We start from the raw sequence: 25,403 nt of genomic DNA on the forward strand, positions 1-25,403 counted from the left end.
ATGCCTGAGCCCTGAGAGCGTCCTGATGCCACCATTGACCTGCCTTGGGGCTGAGCATATGTGCTTGCCCTTCTCAGAACCTTAGTCTGCACTCCGCAAAATACTGATGAGGAGAGGAGCCACTTCGTAGACTTGTGACAATTAAGGGAGAGAGTGCATGAAAAGCTTTTCATGCTCTGTATGGCGTGAAGAAAGTGCTCAGTAAAAAAAGTTGTCAGTATTAACGTATGTACCACGCAAGTCAACTCAGTGCCTTTTCTGTCCTGTCCCCTATTTACTGTTCATCTTTAGTATTTCTATCCTATGATAAGAGTACAAAGTGTGGGGAAAGTGTGGGTGTAATTTAAATAGGAGAAGTAATCACGGCATAGATCCAAAGAAACTTAGGAATGTTTAGGGTGAAAACCTAGATATGCACACTCTAGACTGTAATTATATTTATAAAAGCAGGTGGAGGAACACTTTGGACTGTGTACTTTAAGAATTCTAAAATAGCAGGCTTATTTACTTATTTGGTTCCTTTTTTGCCCTTCAGTTGAATAGAATGTTTTCAGATGTTGCTGTCCAGGGCAGTGGTCTTTGGGGAGGACTTTGTGGAACTCCCCCTCCAAGAAGGGGAGTTAAACGTTACGTTTTGGTAAATTTTTATCTTAAAAGTGTAACCAAGCTGGCCTGAGGCAGTGGCCTGCTAGAAAGAGCCTGTACCAGCTTGAAAGCACTGATGGTTAAATTTTCATGAATTCTACAAGCACAGCCACTAATGGAAAACTTAATTATATAAACATTTGATTATATTTAAAACAAAAGTGATAAATACTCAGAACGCATCACTATTTCAGTCATACTGATGCGATTCGATCCTTTATATCTGCTTTGTCTGCTTGGTGGTGTGCTACTGCACATCTCTTCCCAGGCCCACATTTAGTGATATGTTGATAGATTGAAGTTAGCCATGGTGAGGTGTTTATTCTGTGGAAACCCGCAAATGCTGTTTTTGGAGAGCCAGTCATTAAGCATTTACTAGCTCAGCACAGGCCACAGGTAAAGGTGGCCTCTAGCCCCGAGTATCACTCAGTTTTCTACAGTGATGACTTACTTATAGGAGAATATACCACAGATGTTCCTTAAGCTCTTACTCCCATCCTTCTGTCATTTCCAGACATTCCGTCTTTTTCTATGTATCTAGTAACTGACGGACATTTTTTAGTTGAAGCAGAGGGTCTTGTTAGCTGTGATGGACAGAGGTAATTGTGAACTGCTTCAGAATGGAGAGAATGTTGGTACAAATTAATCATTTGATTTCAGCCATCTGTACATAGTACCTTAGAACGTTTTAAAACTAAATTTCGTATTTCCTTTTTAGACCCTGTGCCATGGTGGCACCTGACATTGAGCTAATCTGTGAAATCATGTTAGTTGCTGAAGGCTTTGCAGACGCGCGTTCACTAGCCCGCAAGTTCGTGACATTGTACACACTCTGCAGGGGGCTCCTCTCCAAGCAGGTGAGGGGTTTTTTGTTCTCTTTCCTAGGTTTGTACATCCCATTAAAACTGCTTTTGACAGGGGCACCTGGGTGGCTCAGTTGGTAAAAGCGGCCGACTTCAGCTCAGGTCATGATCTCGCAGTCTGTGAGTTCGAGCCCCGCGTCGGGCTCTGTGCTGACAGCTCAGAGCCTGGAGCCTGTTTCAGATTCTGTGTCTCCCTCTCTCTGACCCTCCCCCGTTCATGCTCTGTCTCTCTCTGTCTCAAAAATAAATAAACGTTAAAAAAAATTTTTAAAAAAACTGCTTTTGACAGATAGATGCTGGGTACTTTATCACTCACATTACAGTTAGACCTTTTAGAGTAATTTTGTATTTTCCATAAAATTTTGCAAATCTTTATTTTAGTATTTGTAATATTCTTTTTCTGATTTTAAACATTAGACATTTTAAGTTCTATGTACAATTGTCAGTGGGCTCTGTGATCGTCTTTAACTCTCACCAATGTTATAATTGTTCATGGAATTTTATGCTGCCTGCTTTGTTGGTGAGAATATTATTTTCTAGTGAGAGACGGCAAGAGTGTTGATAAGAATCAGAAGAGGTAAAGCTGATTTTCCAAAGAACCCTTCAAGAAATGTTAAATGAAAATTTTTCTCATTTGGTGGTAATCCCTTATTTGAAGGTGGGTTTGTTATTTGTTTTTTTTTATTTTTTTTTTATATTTTTATTTTTTTTTAATGTTTATTTATTTTTGAGACAGAGAGAGACAGAGCATGAACAGGGGAGGGGCAGAGAGAGAGGGAGACACAGAATCTGAAACAGGCTCCAGGCTCTGAGCTGTCAGCACAGAGCCTGACGTGGGGCTCGAACTCATGGAGTGCGAGATCGTGACCTGAGCCGAAGTCGGCCGCTTAACCGACTGAGCCACCCAGGCGCCCCTGTTATTTGTTTTTACATTTGGTGTGTGATTCCCTAGTCTCGGAAGTGGGTCAGACCTGTTTTTGGTTTTGTTGTGTTTTTGGGGTTTTTTTTTTTTTGGAGTATAGCTGATGCTCATTGATGTTAGTTTCAGGTGTATGGCACACTGATTGGATACCTCTGTACATTATGCTATGCTTACCACAAGTGTGGCTCCCGTCTGTCACCATACAAGGCTGTTACAGTACCATTGACCATATTCCCTGTGCTGTACCTTTTATTCCTGTCCAGTAGCTAGCTTCTTGCTGTTTCACTGAAGTTGCTGAGGAGCTACACAAATTATGTATGTATCAGCCTCATTATTTTTAAATTCAGCTTTGTGGTCACCTTTGACCTCACTTTTTCGATGACCTTTCATTAATTCCTGGTGACATTATTTTGCAGCTTTTCTGGCATGAAAGTATTAAAATGCCACAGTTAGAGCCACATAGTTACCTGTACTGACAGATGTACTTATTTGAAAAATTACCTGTCGTTAAGGTGGAATTTGGACTCTGAGAGCGAAATTGATGTTGTCCTTTTAATATGTAAATTTACATTCTGGGGGGAAATCCTAACAAATTTAACAACATGGAAAAATGTTTATGACAGTGTTCTATGCAAAAAAAGCAGCATGCCAAACTAGATACGATCTACAACTTGCATTTATTTTACACTTAGACTGTATGTATTATATAAAGTAACTGGGAAGTACATAGTGATTTTTAATTTTTGTCTCTGGGTGATAATACTGTATTTTTTATTTTTCTCCTTGTTTGTGGTATCCTTCTTATTTTTTCGAGGAGTTCATTTTAATTTTATCACGGGCAGAAGTCAGAAGAAAACAATGTCACTGAACCCGGGCAGTACAGAGTTGCAGCCGCATCCCTTCCCAGTAGTAATATTTAAACACTGAGTGAGCACTTACTGTATCCAAGTAACATGTTTGTTGATTAAGAGGACAAGCAAGAACACACGAAACCAGCACACTCAGAGTTCGGAGTTCAGAGAACTTCCGGGATTGAGTTTCCGTTAGATAAAAATTAGAAGAACATGCAGGAGGAGATGATCATAGTTTCTTCCTTGAAAACCATAAGGTATGAGGGAGGTGTTGGGAGGAAAGGTAGAACAGACGAGGAGAGCATTCTCCAACTAGAGGAATGTCATGGGGGAGATGAGGGAAGGCAGTGAGGCCAGGACAGAAGGGCTGAGTTAGAAGTATAGACGCTGATACTTTTCTAAACTGTAGGGATTTAAGAAGAACCTGTGGATGGTTTTGACTGATGGACTAGCATAATGAAAACAGTGAGGATTATTTCAGCAGTTGTTGGATTTACACCAACAGGGTCACCAACTCGTCTTAAACCCGTGTCCAGAATTTCTTCTACCCCCTCTCCTTTAATGTTCTTACTGCACTGACTTAGCCCCCTCCTCAGTCTCTCTGACCTCCACACTCCAGTTCTTGCCCTTTGCCTTCTCTCCTCAAGCCGTCATCTTTTTCTGCATCGTGGCTCTCAAATGAGTTTTTACCATGACCCGCAGTAAAAAAATACTCCTTCTGTTGAGACTCAGGACCCACACCCGTGTGTCATATGCACAGCTGAAACAACAATTTTCACCCAACACTTCTTGCCCTTCTTATTTGCAACGCATTATGGTGTTTTTCATTCTGTTTTCCTCTGTTCTATTACCAGCAGGAATGATGGTCAAGACCTACTAAATTGATTTTACTATTCACTGCTGGATTGAAGGACATATTTATACATGGATATATTGTTTCACTGCTCACAAAGCATTTTATTCTTTCAACAGCCTTGTAAAGTGGTTAGATCCTTTTATGTGCATTTTTATGGATGATGCTCGGAGAGGGTGCTGACTTTCCCACAGGCGCCATTGAGAGATAATTTGAGAGAAAAGTTGTCACTCTGTGGGTGGTAGATGAAAGGCAAAAGAGAGCAATCTTTTAATTCGTTGTCCCTTTACGGAGTACCTACCTGTGCAGTGCACCATGTTGGGACCTACAAGACAACAGGGAATAGATCTGTGCTCTGTTCTCCAGGAGCCCAGAGCCTGTGAAAGGAATCTTCTGTTGGCATTATGTGAAACTCTCAAAGCGGACATACTGTTATATCCCTGAATTGTAATAATAAAGTTTGTAGTGCACTAAATGCCAGAGTTAGGGCTGGAGCATCTGAGTGATTAAGAGGTAGAGTTATTAGGGCAAGTAGAGATCTGGGTCTGGGAGGGGTGGACTCACAGGGTTATCTGTTGAAGTCACACTGGAGAAATATGCCATGTTTAGAGGTGAAAATTTGCAAGTAGTTCAACTCAGTGTTAGCAGGTTTACTGAGACGAGAGCAGGGAAGATGGATGGATCCTTGGGCACGCTGCAACTCAGTGCTATGGGAAGAAGAGATCTGCTGACGGAGGCAGAGAATCAGGAGAAAGAGGGAGGAGGATACTGAAGGGATGTGGTTTTTACAAATTGGAAGAGAACAGGAAAATAGTACTTTACATCATTAAAGCATGTATTTATCTGAACTCTTTTCTTACAGCTTTTGGCTTTTACTTCTGGAATGAGAAGCTTATTCCCTTTTAAAATCTTTGAGAAAATATAACCTATGTTTTGATTTTTAGGATCATTATGATTGGGGACTTCGCGCTATTAAATCTGTCTTGGTTGTAGCTGGCTCCCTGAAACGAGGAGATAAAAATAGACCCGAAGATCAGGTACCACAGTGCTAATAACATGGTTTTGTGGAGTGGGTAGCTAAACAACTTCACAGAAATGAAAGTATGTATCTGGATGGTGGGCCATGCCTAGCGCAACTTTTATTTCTTTTTTTAAGTTTATTTATTTTGAGAGAGACAGAGGCACCACAAGTTGGGGAAGGACAGAGAGAGAGGAGTGAGGATCCCAAGCAGCCTCTGCACTGCCAGTGCAGAGCCCAGCCTGGGCCTTGAACTCCCAAAACCATGAGATCATGCTCTGAGCCGACCCCAAGAGTTGAACGTTTAACCAAATGAGCCACCCAGGCGCCCCAGTACAGAGCAACTTTTAAAAAGTATGATCTCTCTTTTTCACATAGAATATTTTGAGGACTGGCATTGCTTATATCATGAAAGATAAGTATTCTTGAGTATAAGGATATGAATACAGGAAAGAAAATGTGATTTTATAAGTGCTTTTGAAATAACAGCTACAAAAAATATTTTGGCAGTCATAATCAAATCAGTAATCACTGGTTGATTTCCTCTGAGGAACATTCAGAAAATCTGATTAATTGAGTTGGGATAATAATCCTGAAATGTCAGTGAAAACATAATCTAATGGAACCTAGTATGTTCACTTCACGGGTTGTAAAATGAGAATAGAACAGGAAGAACGATCACCTGACACCAGTGAAATGCAATGCTCAGGTGGTTATTCACAGCTGCTGGGTGAATGTTCTATCCCTGCTGGGGACTTTATCTCTTCATCTTTTTTCTCTAAAATTTTTAAGGGTTTTTTCTTTACTAAATAGTGAGAACAGTGGATATACGTCACTATGTGTATATTTCATATGGCTTGAGAAGTTGAAGAAAACAAATCTATGAATTTCTTTTCACATTAAAGGATGCTTACGTGATTTTCTACTTCTGTAATACTTTCTTTTCCTCTCAGTCATAATTCATGATTGGACCAAGATTTTCTTGCAGTTTTCTTTTGTTGTTGTTGGATCGCTTACGTCTTTCTGTAGAAGTCATCCTGATGTTCAAGTTACTGCTTTTAAAATCTAAAGCCTTCTTCGGTTTTCAGCCAATACACAACAAATACCCAAACTAAAAATGGTTACATTTATTATTCCGAAGTTCTTAGAGATTCTCTTGAACAAAATGATCTGATGGGCCTAGTTAATTTATATCCTGGAGTTTGAGGATTAAGGAGGGAAGGGCCTCAGACCCTTTGTCAAGATCAGAGCAGATTGTTGCAGGAACAGGGCCTCCTCGTCGACCTGAGTCTGAAATTTGTGATACCAGCAGAGACTTCTCGTGTGCTGCTCTGTGCACTTCTAGGCATTTAGCCTCCCCGTACACAGAATGCCAACCTAACAGAGACCGGTATCCATATCCCATGCCTAAAGCCTTGCTTTAGATGCAAGGCTTAAAAACAGCATTTTTAGGGGTGCCTGGGTGGCTCAGTCGGTTAAGCATTTGACTTTGGCTCAGGTCATGATCTCACAGTTCGTGGGTTCAAGCCCCACACTGGGCTCTATGCTGACAGCGCGGAGCCTGGAGCCTGCTTCATATTCTGTGTCTCCTCTCTCTTTGCCCCTTTCCCACTCGCACTCTCTCTCTCTCTCTCTCTCTCTCTCAAAAATAAACATTAAAAAAAAATTTTTTTTTAAATAATAAAAAAACAGCATTTTTAGTTTTGAAGATGTCTGGTACACCTTGTATTGGCCATTTAAATACAGTGTTTTCTTCCTAGGTACTCATGAGAGCATTAAGGGACTTCAATATGCCTAAAATAGTGACAGACGACATCCCCGTGTTTTTGGGCCTGGTTGGTGACCTGTTTCCAGCCCTGGACGTACCTCGGCAGAGAGCACCGCACTTTGAACAGATTGTCAGGCAGTCTACCCTGGAGCTTCACCTGCAGCCTGAGGAGACCTTCATCCTTAAAGTAAATGGTGCATGTGCTTTTCACAGCAGCCCATGACATTTGCAGTGAGATTTACTGTATTTAAGTATCGTTAGCCAAAACATTAACTCACGTATTACACTGACTTTTACATAATCATAATATATTCTTTAAAGCATTCTAATAGGACCTGCTTTACTCCAGTAATTATAAATAATTATTTTGTAGTTACATTCTGTGAGAAGGAACATATGATTGGGTCCTGGTTTTGTTTTTTATTTATTTTTTTACCTTATTTATTTTGAGAGAGTGAGAGAGCATGAATCGGGGAGGGGCGGACAGAGAGGGAAAGAGAATCCCAAGAAGGCTCTGTGCTGCCAGCACAGAGCCCCATGGAGGGCTTGAACTCACGAAGTGTAAGATCGTGATCTGAGCCGAAACCAAGAGACAGACGCTTAACTGACTGAGCCACCTACATGCTTGGGTAAGCACCATGGTGCTTGGTCCTTTATTAAGTCATGGTTTTAAATGTAAGCCTACTTCTCATTAGTTGATAAAATTTCTTGGTTGCTCTTGGTGACATGCATCAAAAATTAATGTTGCTCTTTTCTTTCCATCTTAGAGAACATGGGAAGTAAATCATTAGTATGTGCCTTTAATGGGGAGAAAAGTGTCAACATATATGATATCTGACTTATCAAAGGCTTGTGCATATGTACGCTCACTTTGGGTGTAGTAAATACACGGACATTAAAATACACATAAAATATCTATTTTAGATATTTTAAAGGATATAAGCCATTACTCACTTGTAGGTGATTAGCCATGTATGGTTTTCGTTCAACACTTCATGAAGACTCCTTGATTTTGTAAGTAATTCCTACCACGTCCAAAGTACTAGACTGTACTTCACTTCTGCCTGCATCAGTGGCTCACTGAGTCCTGGTTTTTCTTCACTCTTACTCTCATGTTGTTCTTGGGGAGATCCAGGAGAAGCTGTGGTTGTCATCTATGTTAACTTTCCTGGACCATAATTTTGTAAGTGGGAGCTTTCTTGGGTTGTAAGGAAAGAATTGAGCAAAAATGGGTAAGGATTTTTGTTTGTTTGTTTCTTGTGTTTTGTTTTGTTTTTAAATCACCAACTCATGAAAGGAACCAATGACTGCCTGTTTGGTCTGCAGGTCGCCCAGCTTGAGGAACTGTTGACCGTGCGGCACTCTGTGTTCGTGGTTGGAAATGCAGGCACAGGAAAGAGTGAGGTATGGTGAATTGCCTGCTGGTTTTTAGCCACACAAAGAACAGATTTTGGTTGGACATATTTTTAATTCTCTCTAAGGGTTCCCTTCATTGAATTCCTCCATAATTTTGAGGTAGAATGTGAGACTCTAATACTGCCTTTTCATCAATTTGCACTATTTTTTTTCATATTAGGGGCAGGGAGGAGGTAACAAATAGAACCTTCTGTTCAGATAGAAAAGCTGAGAGAAGACGGGGCTTTCCATATTTATGAAACCTACTTTTTTATCTTTCCCAAGATGCTTTAGATTCTCATTCCCATATTACTAAGAAAAACCCAAATATTTTCCTTCAGTACTTGCTCAGAAATATAGCCTTCGATAGGGGCAAAAGAAAACAAAAAGACAGAGAGGCAGCCAAACCCACATTGTGGGGGTCCCTGTTATGTGCTATGCTAGGTACATTATATGTGATTTACTGTGCACAGTGATGATATACTCTGGGTATTATTATCCTCATTTTTACTTCACTGCTTGATTTTGTTTGGTCCCACTGACAATCCTGGCAACGTACTTATTTTCTTGGTTGGCAGACACGATATGCAGAATTGCGTGCATTTTAATTCAGGGTGCTTGGGTATGAACATATTTAGTAGCCAAAGACTAAAAATAATCGTGGAGTGGGCATATGAGGTTTTAGACCATGGGTGTGTGTAGAACTTGCCAGTATGTAGATCGGAACGCAAACTGGAACAATTGCAAAGGGAGGCACAGTTTTGTGATTTTTCTTGTGAAAAATGTAATAATTGAAATATTAAAGTAGATAACTGGTAGACCTGTAATTATTTTGTTAGAGTAAGTTTCAGATGAGGGCCATGGTTCAGGGAAGGATAAAATTAAATTCTATAATTTCCAGTAGATTAATGGTTTCTAAAAATATAAGCTTAATATTCCTAAGGCATTCAATTTCTTTCATCTCATCTTCACTGGTTCTGTTCTATTCAACCTTTACTTAAGCTGATAGAACCAGCACACGGAAGCTCAGGCCACGTTACTTAGCAACTCTTGCCCTTCCCAACTATTTGGCAGTTGTTTATTAGTCCTTCAACCCCCTGTGAGTAGATCGGGACGAAGAATATCTGAAATAAAAGCCACAGCTTCTCAGAGAAAGCAAAGAGGGTAGGTGGGGCACATATTTGGGTGAATATGTCAATTAATTAAACTGACATAGAGAAAGCATCTGTCCTGTGAATTCTTATCCTCAAAGCTTCTTTTTCTCCATTATCTAGATCAGAGTTTCTCAGCTTCATTCACTGTTGACACTTTGGGTCGGATAACTCTTTGTCACGGAGGCTGTCCTTTGTGTTCATTATAGGACACTGAGCAGCGTCCGTGGCTTCTGTTGTGTCGCATGCCCTCTTTGTCAAGTCTGGAGTGTCTCCTGAGACGCTGAGAACTGTTGCTCTGGGTCACTAGGTGTCCAAGCACGCCCGGACTAGCCTCACAGGTCCCACCTCGGACGTTATTAGAAATGCAAATTCTTAGTCATCCTAGCCCTACTGAATATTAGAAGCTCTGGGTTGGGTCCAGCCATCTGTGTCTTAACATCCTGTAAGCGATTCTAATGCATCCTACATAAGAGCAGAGTGGATTTTAATAACATGAACAGGAACACTTATTTACTTATTTGCACACATGGTTAAAAACCTCAAATGATACAGCGACTTCCTCTAGTACGCATGGTTCAAAGAATCAGGTGAAGAGGTCCTAAGAGATTGTAGGATTAAATTTGTACATGTAAATGTGCACATGTAAATTTTTCCCCGTACTTACTACATGCAGAATATGTAGGAACATAAAAGGAATAAGAAAATCCTTTAGAAACCATTTGCTTTCCATTTGCCTTACAGGAGTATTAATTTTCTGAGCTTTTTTTCCTTCTCCCTTCAGATTTTGAGAACACTGAACCGAACATATGTTAACATGAAACAAAAACCTACTTGGAATGACTTAAACCCCAAAGCTGTGACAACAGATGAACTCTTTGGTTTCATACATCACGCTACTCGAGAATGGAAAGATGGCAAGTAGTATTTCCGCTTTACAAGTGCTAAAAATTTCTTTCTTATTTTTTCTTTTCTTTTCTTTTCTTTTTTTTTTTTTTCTCATCCAGAAAACCATTTCTCAGCTCTAGCCAATTTCAGTCACAGTTGTAGATTTATTGTGTATGTGTTGGCATTATTGGAAATGTAGCAGCTCATAAGAGCATTTATAACCAGTAAATTAAAACTAGATTTGAATAAGTGGTCGATTTGCATTCAGCGAGTTTGCGCACAGAACTGTGTATTTTATCCCATGTCAATTATGTCAGGGCTCCCTGTAAACCAGGGAAGAAGTCAACATGAACACTTCACGAGACTTTTATAAAGGATCTGATCCAAGACCCTGAGTTTCAGGCAGGCACTATTTTAGGCTCCAGGGACAAAAATTAATGGGACATATTTGTTGTCCTAAAAGTTTTTGCAAACAGGCAGATCCTTTTGTTAAAATCTGTTGTTACTTCCCAGTCCAATATAAATGCACTAATCTTGGCATTCATACTAAATGAATACTTTGAGTCCTTTCTCCCTTTCATACTCTATATCCACCCTTAGAGTAAATTGTGTAGGCTTTACCTTTAAAATACAGTTTGTGTTCCAGTGCTCTCCTCCTTTGCCTCTATCATATTAGCCTGTACTGTCTCTTGCCTGTATTGGTTCAGTAGTCTCCAACTCTCATCTCCCTGCAGTTCATTTTCCATCCAGCAGACAGAGGACGCTCTTCAAAATATTAGTTCCCTGCTTGTAATTTTCAATGGGTTCCATCTCCCTTAGAATCCAACCCTTATCCAAGGTTTACAAGGTCTTGTGTGATTAGATCCCCCTTCCCCATCTCTGATTTCATTTCCTGCTCTGTGCTCTCCCACCTGTTATAATCTATACACTCTGGCCTCCTTGCTCTTCCTTGAACATGCCAAGCATCTTCCCATCGTTGGGCTTCTGCACTTGCTCTTTCCATCATTTGCAACACTACAGATAATTTGCATGCCTTAAGTTATTGAAGTGTCTGGTCAAATGTCACATCAGAAAAGACTTCATTGAGAATCCTGTCTATAGCAGCACACCTTGCCATTCTCCATTTTCTTACCATGTATACACGCTCCTAAATCTGTGGGACAGTCACAATTTACTCCTAACCTTTCTATCTTTTTTTTTTTTTTTTCAAGGACTGTGGCAGGAAGGGAATAATACTAGTTTATGCTGAAAACCTGTGGATGTCATTCAAATCAGGGATCATTAGAAAAGGTTGCTGGGGGTTTTTTGTTGTGTTTTAATGAGTGGTGGTGGTAGTTCTACATACTGTCATTTATTTTTGCACAAAATATTTCACAGAGCAAAAAAAAACCATCCACGTATGTGCATTGAAACCATTGTTCTTATCATATTAAATATTTGAGTTTTGAAAAAGCAGTAACTATCAAATACATCATGTAACACACACAATGCCTACATAAGTCGTGATAGCAAAGAGGACTATGGATTTAAAAAGCTTTCATCTTGGGGTGCCTGGGTGGCTCAGTCGGTTGAGCTTCTGACTTTGGCTCAGGTCATGATCTCACAGTCTGTGGGTTTAAGCCCCGCATCGGGCTCTGTGCTGACAGCTCAGAGCCTGGAACCTGCTTCAGACTCTGTGTCTCCCTTTCTCTCTCTGACCCTTTCCCATTCATGCTCTGTCTCTCTCTGTCTCAAAAATAAATAAACATTAAATAATTTTTTTTAAATAAAACGCTTTCATCTTCTCATCTTGTGAAGTAATATGCCAACAACCAAATTTCTCAAAGAATGTATAGCACCTTTGAATTAGCTTCAAAATTCTATCTCATGAATAGTGTTACAGAAAAACGGAGAAAGGTGAAATAAACTAGTGTCTGGCCTAAAATGGATACTGAACACATGTACACGGACAAAGATAATGTCTTCATTTGGTGTAAGTTTTGAGTTGTGTGTGTGTTACTCTCTATAAATCCCCACACCTGTTCTTCAAGGAAGCTCCTGTCATCTTTATTTGACACATGGGAGAAGCTCAGAGAAGTTAAGGTGTATCCTCATGGAAGGGAAACTTGCCCATTGGTATGCATTCCCGGTGTAGCTCTAAAGGTATTTATTACACTTATCAGAAGGAGGCAGCAAATTCACAGCAAATTTATTTGCTTATTAAAAGAATTTCCTGTAGAAATAATAGTAACTTAGTTTAGAAATAAACAGGCCTCAACTCCATTATGTATTAGGATCACTTACTTGTAATTTATAGGTCTCTTCTCATCTATTCTGCGAGAACAAGCGAATCTTAAACGTGATGGACCAAAATGGATAGTCCTGGATGGAGATATTGATCCCATGTGGATTGAGTCACTAAACACTGTCATGGATGATAACAAGGTGAGTAATATCTCCATGCTAACTTGAACATCACATCTGGAGTGCAGTAAGAGTTTTGTTCACTTGTTGATTTAAATACTAGCTTTTAATCATTAAGCCTGATATTCTTTAGGAATGAAATTTATTTTGTGCCCATGAAAGTGGCACTTTGCTGGTAATTCTCTTAATTTCACTGTTAAAGTATTGACAGGGGTGCATTTTTCTTGCTGTATGGATTTAACCACCTCTATTTTTTTTTAATTTTTAAAAAATGTGTATTTATTTTTGAGAGTGCTTGAGAGTACAAGTAGGAGATGGGTAGAGAGACAGGGGTTTGGAGGATCTGAAGTGAGCTCTAAGCTACCAGCAGACAGTCCCGTGCAGGGCTCGAAGTCCCAAACTGGGAGACCCTGACTCAAGCCAAAGTCGAATATTGAACCAGCTGAGCCACCCAGGCATCCCAGATTTAACCACCGTTAAAGAGAGTTAGGTATATATCTAAGAACTTAATTCATACATACCTTGCCATTTTCTAAGAGTCAGGCATAAATTATTAGATCTTATCTTTGTTTTTTTTAAATATGAAATCTATTGTCAAATTGGTTTCCATACAACACTCAGTGCTCATCCCAACAGGTGCCCTCCTCAGTGCCCATCACCCACTTTCCCCTCCCTTATCTTTGATTAAGTATGGAATACTTGGATAATAAAAGGATGAGTCTGTGCCCTGTGTGAATTGATGAAATGTAGCTATTGAAATTAAGTAGTTCTCTGGCTACAGAATGAGTATAATGGGTTTCTAAGCATTTTGCCCTGGCTGACCCAGTGTTCCCAGCAGAAACAGTGATGGTCCAGGTCCATGAGACGCCACTTAAAGCAACACAAGGTCTATGGTTAGGATCAGGAGAAAGAAAAAGGTAATCATCATTGCTACAGAACAGAATGACTCATCTCCTTAAATTAGCAGTGATTACTGTTTTCTGTATTAAGACATTGTTCATCATAAAATATAGGTCTGAGATCTTTATACTTGCATGAGTTTCCATAGGGCGTTTGATAATTGTGGCATTACAGATTCTAAAGAAAGTTTATTTTTTGTGGTGTTCAGGCCTTTTCATGTAGATCCACCCTTAGAACAAATGTCTTCTCTTTAGACATGTCATCTCTTTAGTCGTTACCACAGTTATTTAAAGGTTGGCCTGAATGGGTCCATGTTGGTGAGTTTGTTCCTCAAGGGTCAGTGAGCTCTCCTCTGGGATTAAGTGAGATCTTCACTCAGACTGCACTTCTAACTCAGAGGAGTACTTTTGGCACTTCTCCTGGGGATGGGGGCATGGGAGAAGTACGTTGTGTTGTGATAGCGAGTTAGCATCATTGCTTTTGCCCCTCAACAACCGAGGGCCTCTTTTATGCTGTGCTGTTCTGTCCAGGTGCTGACCTTGGCCAGCAATGAGCGCATAGCCCTTACTCCCTCCATGAGGCTGCTCTTCGAGATTCATCACTTAAGGACTGCAACCCCAGCTACTGTTTCCAGAGCTGGTATCCTATATGTGAACCCACAAGATTTGGGCTGGAATCCGTGAGTACTTACCATTTTAACCATTTTTAAGTGTACAGCTTAGTGGCATTACATACATTTGTATTGTCGGGCAACCACCACCACCATCATTCTCCATAACTTTTCTCATCTTCCCAAACTGCAGCCCTGAACCCATTACACAGGAACTCCCCTATATGCCCTGTCATCAGTCCCTTTCTCTTTTCCGTCTTTACGAATATGGATATGCCAGATGCCTCTTATAAATGGAATCATACAGCAATTGTCTTCTTGTGATGGGCTTACTTCAGTTAGCATAATGCCTTCAAAGTTCATCCATGTTATAGCATGCTCCAGAATTTCCTTCTTTTTTAAGGCTGAATGATGTTCCATTGTATGTAGATACCACATTTTTCTTATCCATCTTTCTGGTGATAGACACTTGGGCTCCTTCTACCTTTTGATTATGGAAAATAGTTTTTGTGACTATGAGTATACAGATAGGCCTTTGAGTCCCTGCTGCCAGTTACTTTGGATATATTCCCACAGGTGGCATTTCCAGTTCATATGGTAATTCTGTTTTTAATTTTAACTTTCTTAAATTTTTAATGTTTATTTATTTTTTGACAGAGCAAGCCAGGGAGGGACAGAGAGGGAGGAAGAGAGAAATCCCAAGCCCGCAAACTACAAGATCATGACCTGAGCCAAAACCAAGAGTCAGGAACTTAATTGACTGAGCCACCTAAACACTCCTGCTTTAATTTTTAGAGGAACCACTGTACTGTTTTCCACAGTAGCTGCACCATTTTACATTCCTCCCAACGGTGTACAAGAGTTCCAATTTCTGCACATTCTTACCAACACTTGTAATTTTCTCTCTTTTTTATGACAGTCATCCTAATGGGTGTGAAATGGTGTTTCACTCTGGTTTTGATTTACATTTCCCTAATGATTAGTCTTATTGAGCAGCTTTTCATGTGCTTATTGGCCATTTGCATATTTTCTCTGGAAAATGCTTATTTTAGTCTTTTGCCTATTTTTTTAAATCTAGTTTGCTTTTGTTTTTATTCTTGTGAATATTTCTTTTTTCAGTCTTAGCTATAAAAACTAAAATTTTATCTGATCATTTGAAGGAAGTATTAGCAAATAAATTTAAAGCTAATTAAGTAGGCTAATTTGAAGATAATGAAAGGAGGGCCTGGGTGACTTACTTGAGCATCTGACTTCGACTCATGTTATGATCTCACCAGTTGTGAGTTTGAGCCCCAGGTAGGGCTCTATGCTGACAGTGCAGAGCCTGCTTAGGATTTTCTGCCCCCTCTCTCTCTCTGGCCCTCCCCTGCTCACTTTATGTCTCAAAAATAAAAAAAAAAAATTAAAAACTAAAAAAAATTAAAAACATTTTTTAAACAAAAATAATGAAATTAACACCTGTATGGATTTGTCATTTTTAGTTGGACATTACCCTGTTCACACCTTGTATGTGTTAAGAACTCAGTATTTGTTGAATAAGTGAATAATAATAGTAGTTCATATGGAGAACCAAGATATAGATATATCATTTTCTGTAAATACATTAATGTATAAACTTGTGTGTTCATACTGAGACATATGATATCCATACCTGAACGGTGGTAATTCTTTGATGGAGAACAAATTGTGCCCACTTGCTGCTCTCGAATGCTTACACTTGGCATAATCCATCCTGGGCGGCACGTGTTGCACCTCTGGCATTCCCTCTATGAGGTGTGGAAAGAGTGTTTGACCTCCGCACGTGAACACGTGCTTGAGGGCTACTGGTGTCAGAATCTTCTGTCCACCCCTCCCCCCTGCCCTGGCCCCCACAGGCTGTCCTGTATGGGCCACTTCAATGGGCTCCTTGCCCTCTGGCTCCTGGTTGGTTTGGCCCATGAGAAGCCCTGTCAGGGAATGAGAGGGAGAGAGGAGAGTGAGGTCAGCCTATTCACTTCCTTGGCTCTTTCCATGCAGTGTCACATCAGGATGGCTGTGTCCCTCAACTGCAGGTCACCCCTCCTCTAAAGTCTTTCTATAAGATTTGTCCCTTCCACATTCTGGTAGTCCCTCGTGTCCTTGTCCCTGCAGGCACAGGTGTACTAACCGCTCCTCGGTTATTACCCATGGCACAAAACTTTCCCCTCCAGTTTCCCTGCTCCGTGCCCACACCTTTGTCAGTAGTCCTCCTGGCAATCCTTCCCTGTTATCCTGATGTCAGGATGACATCTGTTCCCTGCCACGTGCTTGGCTGACGTGCTTCTCCAGGCTGCTTTTTCTGGGTACTGATTTGTTCACCGAAGGTCTCATCCCTTGACTCCACAGCAAAGTAGAGCCATGCCCAGGCTTTTGTGTCCAACAGTGTTTTATTGGATTTATCTGGGGAAAGGAGTGATTTTTAAAAGTCTAAGGTGGAGAGTTCTTCTTGAACTGATGATAGATTCTTTTCCCAGGTAGGATTCAGACTGTGTCCTAGGATGTTTTTGTGGGTTTGGGGGCCGGCTAACAGAGCATCTATGTTAGCCCTTGACTCCCCCATAAACACTGCAGAGGCATTCCTCACACCCCATTTCCTTCAGGGGACCCCCTCTGGATGTGGTCTGATTTCAATCATGAACCTCATGATTCTCAAGGTCTATGTAGTTTAGGCTCAGTAGCATCGCATAGAGATTCGTGCTAATGAAAGCTGTGTAAAGCCCTTTTCAAGAAAGACTTTTATCTAGTAAGTCAAAGAGTCTTACTTGATTAAAAAAGGCACCCAATTTGCATTCCTAAGAAAGTTAAACAACTCTTTCTTCACCATTAGATTATATTTTTACTGAGGTTTTTTTTTTCTTTGTTTTATCCAAGATCAGTGGGTAAGTTTTAATTTTCATGTGTGTGACCACAGAGCCATTATCCAAAATGATGGGATTCTTCTCTAAAGGATATTTTTACATTTTTACCATCTACCACCAGAAACTTTAAATGAACTACAAAAAAATGGGTTTTTCAGATTGGGGGATATACTTTTACACCATATTTATTGCATACGTCATTACTTTTATATGATAATAGTATCATACCTTTGCACGTATTGACTCATTTAATCCTTAATTACCTTCTGAAATAGAATTATTAACCCAGTTTTCCAAACCGATGTCTTAGGTCTCTTCCCCCCCCCCCCAACTTTTAATTTGAAAGTATTTGAAATTATAGAAAATTTGAAATGGTGGTAGTCCACTGTATCCTTTTTTCCCCTACAGTTATCAATTGTTACCATTTTACTGTATTTACTTTCTCTCTGGATGTACACTCTCTCATAGGCACAGACACACATATATTTTTTTACTTAGGTTTACTTCTGCTTAATTATCTGGAAGTAAGTTGGAGACATTACGCCCCCTCACCACTGAGTAGTTGATTATCCCCATGTAGGATATTCTCCTACGTGAACGCAGTACAATTAACATACCTAAGAAATTTTTCCTTGATGTGGTATTTAATAAAGCATAATATTTCTTTTTAAAAATTCTTCTTAATGTTTGAGAGAGAGTGCGAGTGGAGAAGGAGCAGAGAGAGGGGGAGACAGAGGATCTGAAAGAGGCTTTGTGCTGATAGCAGAGAGCCTGATGTGGGGCTCAAACTCACGAACCACAGGATCATGACCTGAGCAGAAGTCAGACACTTAACTGACTGAGAGCCACCCAGAGGCCCCATGAAGGCAAATTCTTCACATTTTCTCAGTTAACTAAGACGTTTCTTCTATAGGTTTTTTTTTTTAATCTAGTATCAAAACAAAGATCATCATGCATTGCATTTACTTGTCTGTATTTTCTCTCTTGATGTAGAATATCTGCCCCCCCCCCACCTTTTCTTTCATGATACTTACAGTTTTCAGGGAAACAAGCCAGATGCCTATAAGAGTGACCCATTGGTGGTTGCAAAGTGGTGACTTCCTAATTCATTCATTGTATTTATATATATGAAGTGACATTTTCCTATAAAGAATTCCTCCTCTTCTTTCCTCTTAAATTCCTCCCTTCCACTCCTCTCTCCCTTCCTTTCTTTTTCTCTCTCACTTTATCTCTCCCTCTTTGTTTTTTCATAGGTATCATTTTCTGTTCATGGTTTCTTTTAGTTTGGTGGGTTATAATTCATGACCATCATTTTCCTGGCTAGATGCTCACTTTGTCTCAAATTTGCTATCAAGAGCCCCTTCCGGCCAGCCCCTTACATGCCCTTTTTCACCTGTCGTTGTAGATCTTTGAGTGCTTGGCTTTCTGGCTAACCAAAATGCTTCTGACTCATTTCATTCTTCCTTCACCCTCGCTGGATTCAGTGATTTCTCCAGGGAGCCAGAGGAAATCACCTTTTGTATAAGCAACAGTATTTAGAATCCAGTATAGGGATGTTTAGTGTACTCATAGCTACTGATAGGTCATTGCTTTTAGGCTTTTTGAGTGAGCACAATTAGAAATATATTTCTTTAATTCTTATTGTGGGAAATGCTAGGTTACTGTGGATAGAAGAGATGGTAAAATATTTTGTTGATAATACCTTTCTGGGATTCCATTTAAGACCTAAAGGTAGTGCCAGTATCAGGTAGTCTTCTTAGATATGTTTGTTTAAATTCTCTGAACTATTCTAAAAAATAATTTTATATCCACACTTAACAGACATGGAACATACCATGTCAGATAACAAATAACCTTAAAATCACATCACCATGTGATTGGCTATAGAAATCAAATACTATTTTACTTTACCTCCGAGTCTTAAGTCTACTAGACAAATACTAGACAGTTCATATATGTCTGTTGAGATCTTGAGAAATCGAGAAAGAACAGGAATTGGAAGAAAATTTCTAGAATCTATGAGCAAGATTTTTTTTCCAGTTAGAAAGGGATTAATGTGTAGAAAAGGAAAAGCAAACAGGCAGTGACTTATTTAAATTCATTCATAATTCTTTAAGTTGCTTAACTTAAAATTATTTAAGCAAACATAATTGAAAATAAGATCTACCAAACTACATATTACCTTAAAGAGGATGATAGGAAAAGGTTGGAATATCTCTGGAATTTAGTCCGATTCCAAGAGATTACTGGAAGGTAAGTTTTGGGAGCCACATCTTTAGATCACTCTTACTCCTTTATTACTTGCATTTGTATTAGTTTTTTGGACTTTGTCTGTCTCATCAGTCTCTCCTGCATTGGCTGAGCTCACTGTCTTCTACCCCGGAAATCCCGTCCTCCATCTTTGCATACTATATATATTTGTGAACATATCGATGCAGAAATCATTGACATACACTGCCAGTCAACACATCCTAACCCCTGCCAATTTTCCAGGCCACGGTGAATGATAGAGCAACCTGCAGCTTGCTGACGGGGGGCATGTTATAGAGAGAGCTCCTATGAGTTCCACCTCTCCTACATGACACTATTCCATTCCCAGACTAGTGAGTAACCTAGTATATCTGGGCGGTTTCCAAACTAGAGGGTTTTAGACTTGATGGGGTATATGAATGGCACTTCTGGAGAAGGGAAGGGCAACACAGTTGATTATATGGAACACGTTTGCAAATGAGCACGAAGTAAAGATTCTTTTAGGGACCTGGATATTGACATGAAGGTGATGCATTAAGGCATCACAGTGTGGCTTCTTCCTGAGGCAGGGGCACCAATGATCTCTTATGTAGATAACAAATAAACCTGTTATTTTCATATGTCATTTTCAATTGTATGTCATAATAGCAGTAAGTCATTTGGTCATCTTCAAATGCATAGCATCTTTTAAAAACCATAAGGAACTTTTTAATGAAATAAAGTAGAAAGAATTGTCAACAAAGATCTGTATCTTCACTTTTTTCCGTTGCCAAAGATAATAGTGTCTGCTTCTAAATTCACTATATTTCAATGTTTATTTTGTTTTATGTATTTGAAAAAAACAGCTAAGTATCAGAAATTGTCAGTTTAAATGTTTATTTGAGAGGGAGAGAGTAGGGCAGGGGCAGAGAGTGAGTGCCCCAAAGAATCCCAAGCAGGCTCCAAGTTGTCAGCACAGAGCCAGACGCGGGGCTCAGTCCCGTGAATCGTGAGATCGTGACCTGAGCCAAAATCAAGAGTTGGACGTTCAACCAACTAAGCTACCCAGGTGTCCCTCAATGTCTGTTTTTATTACAAACTATGAAAATGTATCAATATTTATACATGAAATTTTAAACTGTTAATATTTGACATAGACTTTTTTACTCCCTATGCTCTCTGGGATGGTTGACCCCTAGCAGAGGTCGTTTGGGGCCTTTTGATGGGGGTGTGCAAGATCAGCTTTTACCATGTCTCCTAGTAGGGTTGAACTCATGTCCTTCTTTGTGGAGGTAATTGGTACAAGGGCAACAATTGCTTGTGGGCCTGATAGGTTTTCTCTTTGAGACTTTGGCTACTGCCAGTATGGGTCAGTGAAGCAGTTTTTACCTGCCCCCCTAGTGCAAAGTCATTTCTCCCTTCTCTGGCTCTTTTGAGGCTTCATCTCCCAGTTATCTCTGCATAGGCTTCTGCTCCCCCTGAGACCAGAGACCCAGGGGGTAGAGGTTGAATTTGTTTTACCCATCAGAGCACTCGCTGCCAACTCTGGTGCCCTGTTGGACTCTGTTGCCTTTAAGAGATATACAGATAGGCTGAGCCAGGATCTGAACACAGTTCTCTGAATTCAACCAACCCTTTGCTAGAAAAAATCTATTGAGAATTTGTTCTGTGTCAGACAGTAATCTAAATACTTTATCCATGAGAGGGGTGCCTGGGTAGGTCAGTCGGTTGGGCGTCCAACTCTTGGTTTGGGCTCAGGTCACGATCTCACGGTTCATGGGCTTGAGCCCCGCACCAGGCTCCATGCTGACAGTGCAGAGTCTGCTTGGGATTCTCTCTCTCTGCCCCTCCCCCATATGTGCTTTTTCTCTCTCTCGAAAGTAAATAAATAAGTACTTTATACATGAGAAATCATTTAATTCTCAGAACAGTCTTAGGACGTCTGTAGTATCATCATCTCCTTAGATGAGAAACTTGAAGCACAGAGAGGTTAAGTAACTCACCCAAGGTAACAGGTGAAAAATGGTAGAGCGGGCATACAAATCCAGGCCGTCTGACTTCAGAGCTCTGTCTTGCCGAGCGGTCCTCTTGCCACCCCCACTGCCGCAGTGAGCTCTGGACACTAAGATTCTGTTTCTGCCAGCTGCTGTGCAGTTGAAGTAGCTGAGAGGTAGATGCAGCCTTTGGGCCTTCACCTCTAGGAATGACGCTTGTTTTCCATTGTTCCTTGGTGCCCACTGTCTCCACCACCCAGAGATGCTCTCTCAAGTTACCATCATGCAACCGGACTTGAACTGAAGACAATTTCTCTTAGACCTGAAAAAGCTTTGACAGTTGATATTTTATAAATCTCACTTTAGAGGAAATGTGATTGAATAGTCCATAGTACCCTATCATGGCATTTTGTAAAAATCAAAGGGAGCCTTTTATAAGATAATTATCTTACCTTAATTTCTTCTGTTACTAAAATTGTGAAATCTGATTTGCTTATATAGCAAAGTAAAGCTGTAATTGTATAGCTTCTCTGCTGGCAGCTAAATGTATTTATTATCACTACCTCCTATTAGATGAGAACTTTTCAAGCAATTTTTTTTCATTTAACTTCACATACTTCACCCTAGAAACCACTGTAGGAGCTACGAAGCTATGTTTCATTTTACTGATAAGTATGATTTTATTAATATGTTGGGGGATATTAACGTATCAAAATTGATACCATTCTTGAAGCTTCAGATTAACACACATGTACCTGAGCATGAGATACCATTTCAGACCCACTTAGTGGAAATACATTATCTGCCTATCGGGTTCGAGTTAGATCCAGTCCAGTGGAAAAGGAGGGACTTGGAAATAGCCCCTATGGAATTTTCACCTTTTTATTTGTAACTGATTTGTCATCACTAAATACTTGATGCCAAGATTAATCAAGAAAAATCCCAAGCTGTTTTCATAAATAAGGCCTACCCTATGAAATAGTTTCAGTCCCTTAGGAAATGACACACTGCAACCTCCTTATAAATGCTCAGTAATGGCCTACTTAAACTCTATTATGTTTGGCTTCTAAGTGCTATTAGGAGTTTCTTTTACATTCTTTTCATTAATGCAAAAGTGGCCTTTAAAACAAGTTTTTAAGGGGTCATTTAAAAATATTTGCAGTTTGAGAAAGAGAATGAACTCACTAAACATGTCCCTGAAGTGTGGCACCAAGCTGGGGGGGGGGGGGGGGGGGAAGCTTTTGAGTTGGTGAAATTCTGCTTTTCAAGCCTAGTGTTCAATAAAAGCTTTTCTATGTTCTTTTTCAGGTATGTGGCCAGTTGGATAGACAGAAGGCGGCATCAATCAGAAAAGGCCAACTTAACTATTCTTTTTGATAAATATGTCCCTGCATGCTTGGATAAGCTGAGAACAAGCTTTAAAACCATCACTTCAATTCCAGAGAACAGCCTGGTGCAGGTTTGACTCTGGTCACCCCGTTTTACATTCCAGTCCTGATGCGGTAGTGGGGCTCGATCAAGGCAATGGCAGCTTTTGTTTGACAAAGAAGATGGAAAGATTTTGGGGGTTGTCGGGTTATTCCAACTCTCTTCCCACAGCTCCGTCCGTGTTCCCGAGTGCTTTTGGCAAATCTCTGTGACACACCTATTCCTTTCCATGATCACCTGGGCTATAGTCTGTTTTTTCATGAGACTGTTGTTCAGAAGGCAGAAGCCCCCTTGTATGTCCCCAGATATTTACATAGTTCCTCACACAGAGTAGCGGCCAGGTGTGTGTTTACTTAATTATTGTGTTCCTTCAAGTTACTGGAGTAGAAAAAGAACACAGTGGCAGCAGCCATATTTCTTTTTTTGTCTCCTAAGTCACTGGCCCAGAGAAGGTGCTCAGTGTTTTTTCGACTACAGTAAATCCAGTAACTAAAGATGTTGGCCAGTGAGCAAGAGAAAGCTTCTGAGCTCAACCACCCATAGCCCTCCCACACTATCCTACCTTTCTGTTCTCCACCTCCCCCAAATACTCATAAAGTCAGATCATACTCTATGGAGTGTTTATAATATTCCAGGAACAGGTCTGTTCTGATCCTCATTCAGAGACAGCTGGTAAGACTGAAGGGTGTATATGATAGGTTGTCATGGAAGCAAATGAAAATAATTCACAGCACACAGAAATGAAGGTTGTGATCTTAATCTCAGCATGAAGAAAAACAATCCCCAGCCTTAAGAAGTATAAAACTTCACAAAAGGTTTACAATTAGAAATCTTTTATTTTTTTTTCCACTAGGAGCAAAATTGGTTTCAGAGTACTTTGTTACCATTAAGTTCCTGTGTTACCAGATTTGTTTGAAGCTAAATGAGAAATAGTCACAAGCATAATAAGAAGAGAAAGTTCAGGTTTTTGGATAATTCACACACCAATTAAATAAACGATAGTCTTCAACAGTAATTATCTGAGGTATAATTTATTTCTGAAAGCAGGTCTGAATTTATTCATAATGAATTAATTATGTGGTTAGCCTAATTAGACTTCCTCTGGTGTAGTACTTGCAAAAGCAAGATTGTGTTCTTTCTCAAGTTGACTTACGTATTTGTGTGATTCTCTGTAGTGTGAATTTTTTTCATTCAAGGGTAGTGTGAAAATAGGTCAGTAGGAATTAATATGACTTTCCTTCTCACTTCCTCCTTTCGTATTGTTCCAAAATGGCATTTTATCCGGAGCTCCTTCTCAGCTGTTGTTTTATACACCAGTCTCTTTTCTGTGATTACTTGTAAGGACAAAATGTGAGACAGAAATGAGTACAAAAGGGAGTATCTTCAAACGACTACTTTGAGAAATTCATGTAGTATGTTTTCCAGTGCGTGAAATATATTGGCTTTAATTTTGATGAGGTGTATTAGCTCTTTCACAATATGCACTGAAGTCTGATTTTGCCAATTCCTGACACAGAGCTCAAAGTGTTTTCCAGCTACAGTGTTTGGGAGAAAGTAGAAAAGTTGTCCATTATTAGAATGTTCAGATCAGTGGATGACGTCACATGGAAGTCAGTCTTTTTTTGTTTCGATTTTCATGGTTCCTCAAACCATCATGGCTTTACTCAGAAATAGCAAAACCTCACCGTTTTACATTATTCTTTCTTCGTAGCACACTGCTAATGTTTATTTCTAATAGAAGATTATTTCAAATTGGCAATACAGAACCATATAACATAGAAATCAAGAGAGTAGACTGAGAAATATAACAGGTGCTCAACTTCTTAAAATTAAAAACCTTTCCAAACTATTTCCAGGACCTTTTTTCCGTGTTACTATGGATTTTCCCCAGTTTTCCTGAGTGGGAAAGAAAGACGCACGCACAGTCCTGACTTGTTTTGTCACAGCTTGCATTGCTGTCCAAATGATAGATAAAATCTTTTGCTGCCTTCAGAAACCAGGGGAAGGGGACCATGAGTTGTGAGAGTCTGTGATAATGCTACTAAATGACAACTGTTTTTGTGCTTCCGAGAACTAGCTCAAAAACATGTTGTTCACTACTGATGATTGCTACATTTGGGAAAGGCTTTTGCAAGCTGCCATGTTCCCTTCATTACTAGCCTGATTGTCCTGAACACTGGGTGTGTTTCTGACCAACAGACCACACTGCTGTCTCACAAGTTCTTGAGTAACATTTCTTGAAGATTAAATTCAGTCTGGTGTCCAGAAAAAAAAAATGTCACAGGTCAAAGCTGCAAGTCTGACTTGCTAAATTTATTCAACAGGTGGGAAAAACCCATTGCCAAAGCACTCAGGGAAAGTGGGTTGCCTAAATGTCCAAGAGGGAAATGAATAAATAAATGCCTTTCTGTCAAGTGGAATCTTAGGCACCCATTCTCAGTGATACTATAGGGCAGCTCTTATTGGTAAGGTAAGATGTCTTTAGGATTTTTTTAGGTGAGAAATGAGCTATAGAATACTAGGTATTCTATGACTCCCTGTTTATAACAAAAGAGAGCTTAGATATATGCTTCATTGTATTTCTTTTTGCTTACGTGTATTTGCATTCA

General features: G+C 39.9%; 1 protein-coding gene across 2 annotated transcripts in view; it reads left to right on the top strand.

Moving 5' to 3' along the window:
- DNAH11 (dynein axonemal heavy chain 11) overlaps positions 1–25,403 on the top strand; it is a 358,932-nt gene that overhangs the window by 159,860 nt on the left and 173,669 nt on the right. Inside the window, exons 36-43 of one of the 2 annotated variants that reach the window (XM_042919849.1) lie at positions 1,364–1,502; positions 5,079–5,171; positions 6,913–7,107; positions 8,247–8,324; positions 10,251–10,383; positions 12,651–12,778; positions 14,188–14,336; positions 22,675–22,825. In XM_042919849.1, coding sequence (XP_042775783.1) covers positions 1,364–1,502; positions 5,079–5,171; positions 6,913–7,107; positions 8,247–8,324; positions 10,251–10,383; positions 12,651–12,778; positions 14,188–14,336; positions 22,675–22,825 — 1,066 coding nt within the window. Of the gene's footprint in view, positions 1–1,363; positions 1,503–5,078; positions 5,172–6,912; positions 7,115–8,246; positions 8,325–10,250; positions 10,384–12,650; positions 12,779–14,187; positions 14,337–22,674; positions 22,826–25,403 lie in introns of those variants that run through there. The other variant, XM_042919858.1, reaches the window with a different exon arrangement.

Source organism: Panthera leo, chromosome A2 (assembly GCF_018350215.1).
Source record: "Panthera leo isolate Ple1 chromosome A2, P.leo_Ple1_pat1.1, whole genome shotgun sequence".
NCBI lineage: Eukaryota > Metazoa > Chordata > Mammalia > Carnivora > Felidae > Panthera > Panthera leo.